This window comes from Macrotis lagotis, chromosome 1, assembly GCF_037893015.1.
Source record: "Macrotis lagotis isolate mMagLag1 chromosome 1, bilby.v1.9.chrom.fasta, whole genome shotgun sequence".
NCBI classification, from domain to species: Eukaryota; Metazoa; Chordata; class Mammalia; order Peramelemorphia; family Peramelidae; genus Macrotis; species Macrotis lagotis.
Window position 1 is genome coordinate 355,811,372 of NC_133658.1, and position 13,487 is coordinate 355,824,858.

At 39.2% G+C, this 13,487-nt stretch overlaps 1 protein-coding gene across 8 annotated transcripts in view; it reads right to left on the minus strand.

Annotated features, from left to right (window-relative positions):
• The window catches only part of EPB41L1 (erythrocyte membrane protein band 4.1 like 1), a 111,175-nt gene that overhangs the window by 38,735 nt on the left and 58,953 nt on the right, over positions 1 to 13,487 (minus strand). For all 8 annotated transcript variants that reach the window (XM_074212041.1, XM_074212042.1, XM_074212040.1 and 5 more), the window contains 3 exons: positions 12,549 to 12,591; positions 5,967 to 6,042; positions 3,235 to 3,453 (listed from right to left, as the gene is read on the minus strand). In XM_074212041.1, the coding sequence (XP_074068142.1) occupies positions 3,235 to 3,453; positions 5,967 to 6,042; positions 12,549 to 12,591 (338 nt within the window). The remainder of the gene's footprint in view (positions 1 to 3,234; positions 3,454 to 5,966; positions 6,043 to 12,548; positions 12,592 to 13,487) is intronic.

Below are 13,487 nucleotides of genomic sequence, written 5' to 3' on the forward strand. Positions count from 1 at the left end.
GAAAAAATAGATATGCTGCATATTTTTCTTTCACCATTTTTGTTATCACAAATAATATTACTATAAACATGCTGTTGCATATTGGCCTTTTCTTGTTGTCAGTAACTCCCTAAGTCCCAGCAATGAATTCTCTGGGTCACAGGGTAAGAACAATTTAGTAATGTTCTTGCATAATTCCAAACTGTTTTCTAGAAGGGTTGAACTAAATTACAGAACCTCCAGCAATGTATTGCAAATCTGTCTTCCCATAACCTCTCCATTGAGTTTTCTTTTTCTTGTTTAAAGCATATTTATCAGTTTGGTAGTTATGAGGGGACACTTTAGGGTTTCATTTCCAAGATTATTTGGGATTTTGAATTTTTTTTTCCTTCTTTTGAAAACTGCTCCCAACCCTGGAACATGTATTTGTCTACTGAGAAATACTTGGACTTTTTTTTTATGAATTTTGGGTATCAGATTTTTTATCACTATTAAATGAAAGATTTCTTTTAATTAATCTGAATCTACTCCCCTGGTTGTGGCTAAAACATTTTTTTATGACTGACTCTCTACTTTGTTTTTTAGGATCTCTTCTATGCCATGGTTAATTCCCCCCCCCCCCTCCATCCATCAAAAAGAAAATCTACCTTTCCATTCTCCCTGAATTTTTGAATGATTTGATTTTTTAATATTTACTTTATCCATCTGAATTTATTGTGGTTTAGAGATGCTGATCAAAATGTTAGTTTTAACCAGACTGCTTCCCCTTTTTTTCCAGAAGTTCTCTTTCAGTTGAAATCTCCTCACCAATGGTTCTCATTCTTGGGTTTCTCAGACACTAGGACTGCTATGGACATTTGTTTCTAGGTCTAGCTATTTTAATCAGCTCCATCTATTAACTTTTCTGCTTTTGAAATCCAGCATGAGAGAACTATTATAATTACTATTTTCTCCTAAGATCTAATAGCACTAAGCTTCCCTTACTCATTACTTTTTGTAATTCTAGGGATTAGGATTATTCTTGAGGACTTCATGGATTTAAGGAACTCCCTCTATCAATGTAGGCTGGCATATTCTCTGCAATTTATAGTCTTAGAGCTAGTTGCCTAGAGCACTTTGAGTGACTAAGCCAATTATAAAGGACATATGAAGAAAGAAACAATCTGCCAGAGAAAGAACTGATAAATAGAAGTAGGCACAGAATAATTGTGTCTAATAGTAGCCCTCTATAGAATAGGACAGGGGCAGGGAAAAGGGAAGGAAAAAAAGGAAGTTCATATGATAATTTTTTTATATATATTTAGGGAATAGCAAGTTGTATGTAATAGATTTGCAGTTTCATGTGCAGTTATCTTTTTTCATATACTATGCTATGAAAATTCTTATTTTATTTAATAAATTGAAAATAAAATAAAAATTTAAAAATACAAAAGAAAAAAGTTAAATGACCTGCCCAAGGTCACAAAGATGATGATATATACCAAAGACGATTCTTGAACCCAAGGTTTCCTGTCTTTAAAGTTAGCTCTCTGTCCACTTACACTACAGTCTCTCTCTTCTTGTCATTACATGAAATTCTTGATCTTATAGTCTTCCAAATGAATTTTATTATTTTGTATGTTTCAATTAAGTATCCTTTTTGTAATTTGTTTGGTGTAGCAATAAATTTATAATTTGGGACATATCAGCAGGTTTACTGTATTAGTAGAACCTAGCCATGGATCTGGAATCATTCTAATTATTTTGGTCTTCTTTTATCTATGTAACAATTATCCTGTAGTTGTATTCATATAAGTCTTTACATATGCCAAGTGATTAGAGAATTTCTGAATTATAGTATATGAATATAATGGAATAGTCCTACACCATAAGAAAGGAAGAGCACAGAGAATTCCTTTTTTTTTTTTGGTTTTTACAAGGCAATGGGGTTAAGTGACTTGCCCAAGGTCACACAGCTAGGTAATTAAGTGTCAAATTTGAACTTGGGTCCTCCTGACTCCAGGGCCAGTGTTCTATCCACTATGCCACCTAGCTGCCCTGAACACAGAGAATTCAATGGGAGAAGCAAGAAAAGGAGACATATTTGAAACATGGTGGATAATGTAAATTAGTTTTATAAGCTGTGCTTTAACATAACTTTTTGGGGGGGCGGGGAGTGTTAGGCAATTGGGGTTAAGTGACATGTCCCAGGTCACATTTCTATTAAAAGTCCAAGATCACATTTGAACTCAGATCTTCCTGACTCCAGGGCTGGTGCTCTATTCACTGTACCACCTAACTTTCCCTGATTTGACAGATATAGAAGAGATTGATGAAGGAACCTGTAAAGAGGTATATAAATCAATCAAATGGAAAGTCAATGCCATCTTGTCCACAGTGAAGGCATTTTTTGGTAGCATCTCCATTGGAACTTAAATAAAACCAAGAATTTTATGATGTGGAAAACTGGAGGCACTCCAAAAAAAGAGAAAATGCTGAAAAGAAGTCTGTGATACTTCTTAAAATATTCAATAATAATTAAGCTTTCCTCTGCTCTTTACTGTACTGTCAAAAGGGTCTACATTACACTAAAAAGCTAAGAATTTGTGATCTAGAAAGAATTCCTGCATAAGGTAAGACTTAGACTGGCATAGATTCAAAGCATGATGTCAATATATTCCTTGTCTGATAAGAGAAGAGATATGGAAAAGATAATAAGGTAGATAAAGGAGGTAAGATAGGTAAGTAATCAGAGAGAAATAGCATAATATAATCTAGAGAGCATTGAACTTGAAAGTTAGAGGACTTGTCTGATGTTTATTGGTTGAAGGAAGCTAGGTGGGTGCGGTGGATAGAGCACTAGCCCTAGGGTCAGGAGGACCTGAGTTCAAATTTGACCTTAGGCACTTGACACTTGATACTTACTAGCTGTATGACCCTGGGTAATAACCGACTGCCTCCCATCCAGGGCCATCTCCAGTGGTCCTGATTCACATCTGGCTCCTGAACCTAGATGGCTTTAGAGGAAAGTGAGGCTGGTGACTTAGCACAGCCCCTCCTCTCAAATCCATTCACTTGTTTGTCATAGCATCACCTCCCTAATGACATGGTCTTCTATGAGAACGAAGACCAAAGATCATCTCTTGTTTTCTCCCAGCCTCATTGCCAAGGTCAACTCTAACTCAGATTTTTATTATTCTACCAGTTTCCTAGGTCACAGAGCAGAAAAGCAGACAGAACAGCTACCTGGGCTCCCAGGTAAAGCAGAATATTTACCTATAAGTCTTGTGCAGTTCCATGATTCTCTCTTCCAGCTCTTTGGTCTGGTTGGGGGCAAAGCGGAGCTCACTGACATAGTTGCCCACATGTTCCTCAGCATCAAAGTCTCCCAGCTCAGCCTGAACAGCGTAGGAACCTAGCAAAGCATGTGTGACAAAGGAACAGGGCAGCCGGCCGGTGATGATGTCTGCCCTCAGCTGCAGGCACAGGTAGTATCTGTGGACAACAGGAAGACTGTGCAATGGAGGTGCAGCATTTTTAACCAGAGGTTCAGAACAGGGGGAGTTCAAAGTCACAAAACCATGGGTATTTTAGGGTGGAAGGAACCTTCAGCATGCCTCCTAAGATAATCCTGGACATAGCTAGATGGACATCAAGGCTGAGGAAGGTCAAGTCCATTTAAATCCAGTCAGAAGGCCATCTTCACTCACTACCCAGGGCTTTCTAACTATCTCAGACACAGAATGGAAGAAATCAAAAAGAATATCTTCTCTAAACTTTTCGTTTGTAGATGAGACCCGGAGAGGGAAATAGATTTATTCAGGGTCTGATAGCAAATTAGTGGCAGAACTGAGACTGGAATGTTTGTTCTTCCAGAGTCATGTTCAGGACATTTTCCACCACACCACATTTCTAGTCTCTTTCGATCACCTCCAATCCTCCATCTCCGATTTGTCACATTAACTCAGTTTGTTGTGGATTTTCCCTTCCTGTACTGTTTTCCTCTGACCCTCTGGTCCCTGATGGTTCCTTATCCAAAAGGTTTAGTTCCTGGAAGATAATGACCAATCGAGATTCTTAAGTGGGGAAATGGACACCAATTGATTTGCAAACATTCAAGCTCTATATTGATGTGAACATGAGACAGTAGCTAGAGCATTGGACTTGCAGTCAGGAATGTCTGGATTCAAATTCCATCCTAGATCCTTACTAGCTTTATGACTAAGCGAATTACTTAACCTTGATTTCTCCATCCAAAAACTGAAGATAACAGTCCCTGCCTCATACAGTTGTTTTGAGAATCAAATGAGATAATGTATCTAAATTGTTTGGCAAAACTTAAAGTACTATATTAATGTCATCTATCCAAGTTCTCTATATGAGATGCTAATAATAATAAAAATGGCTGGCATTTACATAGTGCTTTAATTTGCAAAATGCTTTCCATATTTTATCTCATTTGATTATAACAACTACCTGGAAAGTAGGGACCATTATTATCCCCATATTAATTCCATTTGGGTTAAAATTCTTTCATAGAATCACAATCACAGTATCTGAGGACATATTCAAATTTAGGTCTTTCTGACTCCAAATCTAGTACTTCATCTACTATGTCAATTAGTTGCACCCATAATATAGTCTCTGGGGGGCCAGGGCCCAAACTCCACTGCTTACTTGGGGTAAGTGACTCTAAAGGTGGTATGACTAAGGTCAAGGCTATGGTGGTTATCTTCAGAGGGGATAGTGAGCTGACACAAAATGACTCCAACCTTATTTATGAATGTTCTCTTGCCAACAAGTGGCCAGCCCTGGGTGATTCTGGTGCCAAGGATCCTGATAGGAATGAGGATGGCTCAATGTTGCCCCTCCTATTCAAAATGACTCACAGCCCACATCGCACTGCCATATCCTATTGATCTTATTATACAGGGGCAGTAAATGAACCTAGGGGGTAGCCTCAGCACAATTAGAACATAGGTTGAGTAACTGGAGGCTGAAGTTATATCTCTGAAGCCTTTAGGATCAGACACTTAGTTGTGTGACTCTGGAAAAATCAATTAGCCATTCAGTCTTAGTTTCCTTATCTTTGAGGAAGGTTTAGATTCAAGGCCTGTTAAGATCTCTTCCAGTTCTTTTTTTTTTTTTTTTTGCAAGGCAAACGGGGTTAAGTAGCTTGCCCAAGACCACACAGCTAGGTAATTATTAAGTGTCTGAGACTGGATTTGAACCCAGGTACTCCTGACTCCAAGGCTGGTGCTTTATCCACTACGCCACCTAGCTGCCCCTTCTCTTCCAGTTCTAAACAGATGATCCTATGGGTCCATATAGTTCTCTGAGGTCAGAAGAAGCTGAGGACAAGCTTAAGCAAGCCTGGTTACAGATGTGGAGATCATAGGGGTTGGAATCTATATGGTAATTCAGTACAACTCTCATAAATTGGGAAACTTGAGGACTATAGAGTGATCAAGGAGTATATGGGGCTGTGGTCAAATGATTTATTCTCCAAGAATCCTCTTTCTTTAATTCCCCTGATGCCTCTCTGGTGCCTGTTCTCCCCATCTTCTGCCAAGGTAAAGAAGTTGTTATCTGAAAACATAAAATAGTATAAAACTTGGGTTTGAGTTCTGACTTGGATATGTACTTGCTGTGTGACCTTGGACAAGTCCCTTCCTCTCCTCTATTGCTATGTTACTTCCCATATAAAATCAGATGGTTAAAACAGATGTTCTCTAAGGTCCTTTCTAGATCTGACATTCTGAGATTGTGATAAACACTCCCTACACAGTCTGTCTCTGCTGTGCCTTGCTTTCATCTGGACAGTCACTTTATTTGGAGCATTTCTGCCTTTACAAATGGATCATCCACATAGCTCCCACTCATACTCATGGTCACCAGATCAATGGGTCATGTCTTCTCATACTTACCCATCTCACAGGCCTTTGGCACATGTATATAAACAAAAGTTTGCTCACACTCAGATGTCCAAGAAACACTTGACCTCTCACCTTGTGATGTCTTCTGTGAGCTGGGCTGGATCCGGAGGATAGAATTTGACTGTGAAGGCAAAATTCCAGGGGCCACCTGCAGGGAGGAAACAAAGAGGAATCAGAAATGTCTCCATCCCTATAGATGGCTCAGTATTAGTTAAGTCACTTCAAGGGACACACCTGCTTTTAAAATTTTCAATGTGCCCTCACATATAACATGTCACAACAATCCAGTTAGGAAAACAGGGTAGGCCTTTGTTATTCCCATTTTACAGAAGTGAGAACTGAGACAAAGAGATAATTATTCAATATCATACAGGGGAAAGAGAAAGATCAGGATGTGAAGGAGTCTTGAAATCTAGTTGTAAAAGGACCAGCAGAAGGAACCAAGCAAGTTCCTTCCTGAAAAAGAAAAACTTTAGGTGAGATGAAATTGTTATCTGACAGTATATGATGGGCTGTCATAGGGAAAAGATATGTGTGACCCCTCACACTGTGAGTAATGTTGAGGAAGGTACTTGTAAGCATATTTCAGTTCAATATAATGACCAGAGCTGACTAATGACAGAGTGCTTCAGGAGGCAGTGAGTTTCACATCATTAGATATGTACCATCAGAATCTGACTACCTATATAATAGGTCTTATAGAAATAGTCCTAGACATGGAGTTAGGAGATCTGGGTTTGAATCCCATCTGAGCTTTGATACGTACTTGCTATATGACAATGGACAATTCAGTTCCTCTCCTAACCCTCAGTTTCCTCATTTGGAAAAATGTCACTTGTAATTATATACTTCACTGGGTTATTTGTGGTAAAAATGGTTTGTAAACCTTTAAGGGCTCTAGAAATGTGAATATGTTGTACTGTATTGTATGTAATATTGTATTAGGAATGCTTGAGAGTAAAGTAAATAACATTAAAGATACCTTACAAAATCTAAAATTCTATGAATGTTGCTTCCTCCAAGAATGCTCTAGTTGACATAGTGGCTAGAGCACTGACTGACCTCAGAGTCAGGAAGATGGGAGTTTAAATCCAGCCTCAGACACTTGACTCTTACTAGCTGTGTGACCTTGGGCAAGTCACTTAACCCTGATTACTCAGCATCCAGGGTCCTCTCCAGTCATCCTGATTCACATCTGGCCACTGGATCTTAAATGACTCTGGAGGAGAAAGTGAATCTGGTCCCACCTCACTCAAATACAATTCATGTGCTTGTCATGGTATCACCTCCCTGGTGTCAGGCTCTTCCTCAGAAATAAAGGACAAAAATATCTCACTTCAGTGACTCCCTCTGGCAGCTTGGGTTTAGAAACTGATTCTCTGCTATGTATCTTGTACTAGGCTAGCCTAGGCATTTTTTTAACTGCTGAGTTCTGAGATAGGATGGGAGTATCTCTAAAGTAGCTTGAAGTCCCATGTGAGGTTTATAGACAGTCCCTGATAAATCTCTTTGGACAATAGGAACCAAAAAGAACAATCCTTCCAAACTCCCCCAACTCCCATTCATGAGTGATAGCTAATATCTCCTTCCTGTCTCCCAGCTGTCATGGAAACAGGCTCAGCTACAGCTTCTCAGTCAAAGGAATGGGCAACTGGGGGGGGGGGGATTATCACTCCATAGACTAAGAAGTTGGGGGTAGGGAGAACTGAGGGCACAGGCATTTTGCCACCAAGCCCACCCATCCCCTCTTATCCAGAAGGGCCTCCTTCGCTCCATCTGTCCGAAGACAGCCCCCACAACATGGCAGCTCCCTCTGGGCTAAGGGGGTTCTGGCGCTCAGTTCCTTCTAAGGCTATAGATTCATAGAATATTAGAATCACATGGCCCAGAGAGATCATTTAGTCCAGATGTGATCAATCCACAGTCTCAGGTCATATGAGGCCATCAAAGTCCATTCATGAACACTGTTATATTTTATTATTATACTCTTTGGTAAAATGGGTTACATTGTGGTCATAAATAAATTAAATTCTATGTGTTGTCCTTGACAAGTTTTTGTTAGGTAAGGCGGTCTAGAAGAGCTAAAAAGATGGACACCTATGGACATTAGATTCTAGTCCAATAATTACAGAGAAACCAAGAAATTAAAGCCTAGAGAGGGAAAAATGGTTTGTCCAGGGTCACCCAGAAAAATAGGTAAAATTGGAATTGAATACATTATCTTCTGACCTTAAATTTTGGGCTCTTTTCACTGTCAACCTCTACCCTATGTCTTGTAGTGGAATGACCCTAGGTGGAGAACAAAAAGATCTGATTTTTAATTCTATCATTCCCAAGTTACAATGTGACCTTGGACAAATGTCTTACCATCTTTGTTCCTTCCTCTTCTATAAAATAAGAAGCAAGGATAGATGATGTTGTCTAAGTCCCTAACAATCTGTGCTTTAAAGACAACTTTTATTTCTCCCTGGTGGAACCACAGTCTCTCCTGCCTCCACACATAATAAAGATAATTATGAGAGCTCCCACTTCTATAGTGTTCTGAATTTTGCAAAGCACTTTCCTTACCATAATTCAGTGAAGTAGGAAGCAAGTATGGTTATCGGAATTTTACAGATGAGGGAGTTAAATCTTAGAAGGGAACTGACTTGTCCAGGTCAAGCATATTTGATAAAAGTGATGGAACTAGATTTTAACTCAAGACTGACCTCCAGATTAGAGCTCTTTTCACATGGAGCTTCTAAATTTGTGTTACACACAAAACTCTACCAACCAGAATACAGGTAGAAAGTACCTTCAATTAACCAGAAACATAACTCTGTATTTCTGTGTGTGTGTGTGTGTGTGTGTGTGTGTGTGTGTGTGTTGGGGAGGGGGGAATGACAAGAAAATAAGCCCAGATGAAGGAGTGACCCTTGAAGCAAACTATGATTTATAGAATACCAATGCTTGAATCATAATTCTAGTTGGAAGTGACCTCAGAGGTCATCTAGTTCAACCCTTCCATTTTACAGCTGAAGACACTAAAGTCAAAAAAGGTTAAGTCACCTGTCCATGGTGACACAGGCAGTAGTTGAAAGATTCATAATTTGGACTCCAGTCCTGATATTCCAAAACAGTGCTCTTTCCCCCTAGAAAAAACCTCAAAGACTAGTAAGACCAATTGTCCCATTTTATAGGAGTAAGCAAAAACAGAATGAAAATACTTGCATAGGGTCTCAATCAGTTAGTGGGACAGTCAGGACTTGAGTAATAAGTTGTCCTTTGATCTCGAAAAAGACCATGACATCAAGTAAATGATGTTATGATATGAACATAATTTGGATTAAAGGGAGGAGATGTTATACAAAAACGCCATTCTCACTGTCTCTTCCAAAATCATCTGAACCCAGTGGTCTGATACGGTAGGAACACAATAACTGATATTGGTCTGACTTTCCCAGATCACTGAGACACCATGGTACTGCAGTATCATCAGGCTTGGGGGTTTTGACAGCAACAGTCACTCAAAGACCACAACTGGTAGCTGCACCCCTTTGGTTCCTCAGCCAAGCAGATACATCTAATGCATGAAGCTACGGTTCCTTTAGGTAACAAATTTTCAACAGTCAGTTATAATATCTCCTAGTTTTAGGGTCAAGGCTCTATCAGAACTTCTAGGGGAGGGGCAGGAGAAGAGAGAGGGGGAAAAGGTTTCTAGACTGTGACAATCATTATCCCCTGCTAGAGTACTCCCTCAGAGTGATCCCAAATCCCTACTAGATTCTCTAATTCAGAGAGAGACTAATCAGTCTGGGCTCCTATAACAAAGATCTGAGCAGCAGAAGGTACACACTGGTGGACCACCTCTTCCTTCATAGATACTCTGCTCTCCTGGATTCCATAACTCACTCCTCTCCTGGTTCTTCAATTCCCCATTTTCTCTTTTGTTAGATCAACATTCATCTCCCACTCTTATTAGGAATTAAGGTTTAATCAAATGGAACATAATCATGTGCCCACTAGCCTCTTTTCTAATGTTACCTTTGCACCTTAGAAGGGGGCTTCTCCCTTCTGATTTTGCATTACCCATGAAAGATTGTCACCTATTCTTTTAGACTGTAATGATCCAAATAAAGACTGGGATTTTTATGTGGATCAAAGGGTGGAATGTGAGAAATGATTCATTTGTACCTCATTCTATTCTATTCCAATCAGTATTAATCATTTTGATAGTCTACATAAATCATATGGGGATACATAGGTTCTTTTAGAGGCCCTCAAATTTTAGTGTAATGTTCACTATTTACCAAGTTATGAAAATATGAGAATGATGAATATCTCCACCTTGTTTTACTCAAATTCCTTGTCCAAACCCAGCATGGATGGGATGCCTTGATGCTTTAGAAAGTCCCCCAATTTATTTTTATACCTTTGGACTATTCTCTTATCCAACAGAAGCAGGTGACCATCCTACAATCATCTTATGACTACTTAGTGGAGATGCCCCATACTTCCCCCAATCTGTGACCTCTCTCCTAATATGTCATTTTTGGCCTGCAAGAGCAAGGTCTATCAACAATGAGATTCTGGATTTTGCCATGCCTCTTTTGCATAGAGGGGTATCCAAACCTATAAAAACAAGGTACTGGAAAACAGAGGCATCTCAGATCATGAGGAAGATCTGATATCTACTTCCTTAGAGGGGATCATGAACCCTTTAATGAAGTGTCATTAGTTTAGAGCTCTGCCTCAGTCTCTCTTACTGTAGGTGCGATAGTTTCAATCCTCACATACAACCAATTGATCACCAAGTCTCATCAGTTCTACTTTCATATCCATTCATTTCTTTCCATTCATACTTCAACTCTCTTAAGCCCTCATCACCTCTCCATGGTATTACAGTACAAATTAGTACAAATGATGGACATACTATTTGGAGTTAAAGTCTTGTGAAATTTGGCAAATGGTTCCAGTACAATAGAAATATGCAGTGCGAAGTATTACTATTAATATTATAGTACATTATATAATTATTTGTTCATTCATCAGCCTATTTTCAGTTGTTCTCCTTTGTAATCCATTCTCTACACAGGTGCCAAAAGGTTAATGTCTGACCATATCATTCCTCTGATCAAAAATCTTAAATTTATTCCAATTACAAAAGTAGCTTTCAATATTCATTCATTTGCATGTTTGTGAGTTCCACATTTTTCTACCACTTCCCCCCTCCCATTCCTCAATGGTGGCAAACAATCTGGTAAAAGTTGTATATATACAATGTTGAACATATTTCCATATAAATCATATTGTGAAAGAGGAATTAGAACTAAGGTGGGAGGGGGGAGGGATCCATGAGGTAAGAAAGAAAAAACATAAAAGAAGTCCTACTCAAAATTCTTTAAGGGTTCCCTGTTACCTCTAGGATAAAATGCTAACTGGTCAGTCTCTAATCAGGCTTTACCCACCATTCCACTTCACATTGCTCTCCTTCAGGCACTTGGGTTTCAGTCAAACTGAATGATTAGCTGTGACCTAAACTTAGCAGCATTCTTTCATATTCCACCTCTGAATCTTTGCAAATGTTCTAGTAAACAAATAGTTCCTTCCTAATCTCTGCCTTTCAAAATTGTAATTACCCTCCAAAGTTTCATTTCACCCCACTGCCCACCTTGAATTAGTTTTCACTTATTTTTCTCTCAAATGGAAGACAGGCTCCTTTCCCCCTCAATGGAACTTCTTTTTAGGACAGAGACAATTGTTTTTGTATCTTTATATCCCCAGTACTCAAGAAAATCATTTGCGTAAAACAGACATTTGATAAATGTTTGTTAAATTCAAAATTTCTTTTCTAGGCAGTTCTCATTTTCACAAAATATTTCTTTACATTGAGCTTAATATCATCTCTTTTCAACTTCCTCTAAAACCCTAGCTCTGCCATTAAATGTTAATTAAATGCCTGACTTTGAGTAGGTCCCTTTCCCTCTCTAGGGCTCAGACCTCTTGGACCCCATTTTAGGAATGGCTTCTTTGAAGAGATGGTCCAGTGACCAAGTGATATGAAGTTCCTTTAAATGCCCAGACATCTGGCTTGCTGCTCATCTATAAATGCTGCCCCATTTCTGAACCTCATCACACATCTACCACTGGGATTTGGGCGGGGGGGGGGAAGAGTCAGGAAAACCTAAGTTCAGGTCCTGAAGTTTCAGATCTGAAATTTATCAATTGCGAGACCATAAGCATAAAGGGGAGTACAGTGAACTGGGAGTACAGTACTGAACCTTAACTTTCCTTATCTTTAAAATGGGGATATTGATACCAATTATACCTATTTTAGAAGGTAATTCTGAGGATCAAATGCAAAAGTATACAGAAAGCTTTACGAATTTTATTTTATTTTTTTTGGTTTTTGCAAGGCAATGGGGTAAGTGACTTGCCCAAGGCTACACAGCTAGGTAGTGTCTGAGGCCGGATTTGAACTCAGGTCCTCCTGACTCCAGGGCTGGGGCTCTATCCACTGTGCCACCTAGATGCTCTGCTTTACAAATTTTAAATGGCTAAAGCACTTTCATTTATCATCATTATCATTGCCACAAGAATTATCACCACGGCCACCAATAACAAAAACAACACTCCATCTACCCCACCACAATCTTTGGTCTTTGTTCTACTCACTGCGTATCTGCTTCTTGATTTCCTTGGAAGGGTCCAACCAGTTCTAAAAAAGAATAGAGATGCTCAGAGAGTACAATAAAGGAGTAGGGACTGGAATGGAAAGGTATTAAGTAGGGCTAAAAAGGGACCAAGACAAGGAGAAAGAGAGGCAGCTATCACTTGTAAATCATAAAACTTGACTCACTGGTTTTACTATGAAACTTCTTTTTTTAAAGGAAGCTATAAAGTTCCTTTATCTGATCATAACCTCCTCTCATTCATTCTTTCCCTCTGTTTTATTCTTCGTGAATCATTTCGCCTTCACTATGACCTCAATTCTCTCACTCCTCAGGACCTTCCCAGGCCACAACCCTGTTGTGACTTTCACTTATCTTCCTTCCCAATCTCACCCTTATAACTGTCCTCTACTTTTGCGGTCCTTGCCCCATTGCCCTGTCACCACCATGTTTTGTCAAACCCAATCCTTCCTTCCTCCCACTTTCCACTTCCTTCTGAACTTGCAGATTGAGTTCACTAATAATTTATATTAATATCACTTGGGCCCTTACTAATGCAAGGTCATCCATTTATCACCCTGACAATTGATTCACTTTCCATCCATAGCAGCTGTTCCATACCATCTTGTCTTTCTTTAAGCCTCTCACAGTACCCCTCCCTTCTCAACTGAGGATCTTACCTCATTTCCATTTAATATGAGTTTCCTTTTTCTTCTTTCTACATTTCAAAATAACTTTGACATCATCCCTCATCCTATCTACATTTGCTCTAGGTTCTGATGAAGAGGTGGTCCTTCTTACAAAGGTCAAACCCTTTACATGTACTATAAATCCTAAGATCTCCCATTTTTCTCTGACTGACCCCACAATATAGCCATCTCTCTAATCTTCCATTTTTCCTATCTGTGGATTCCTTCCTTGATGTCTACAAAAACCCAAATCT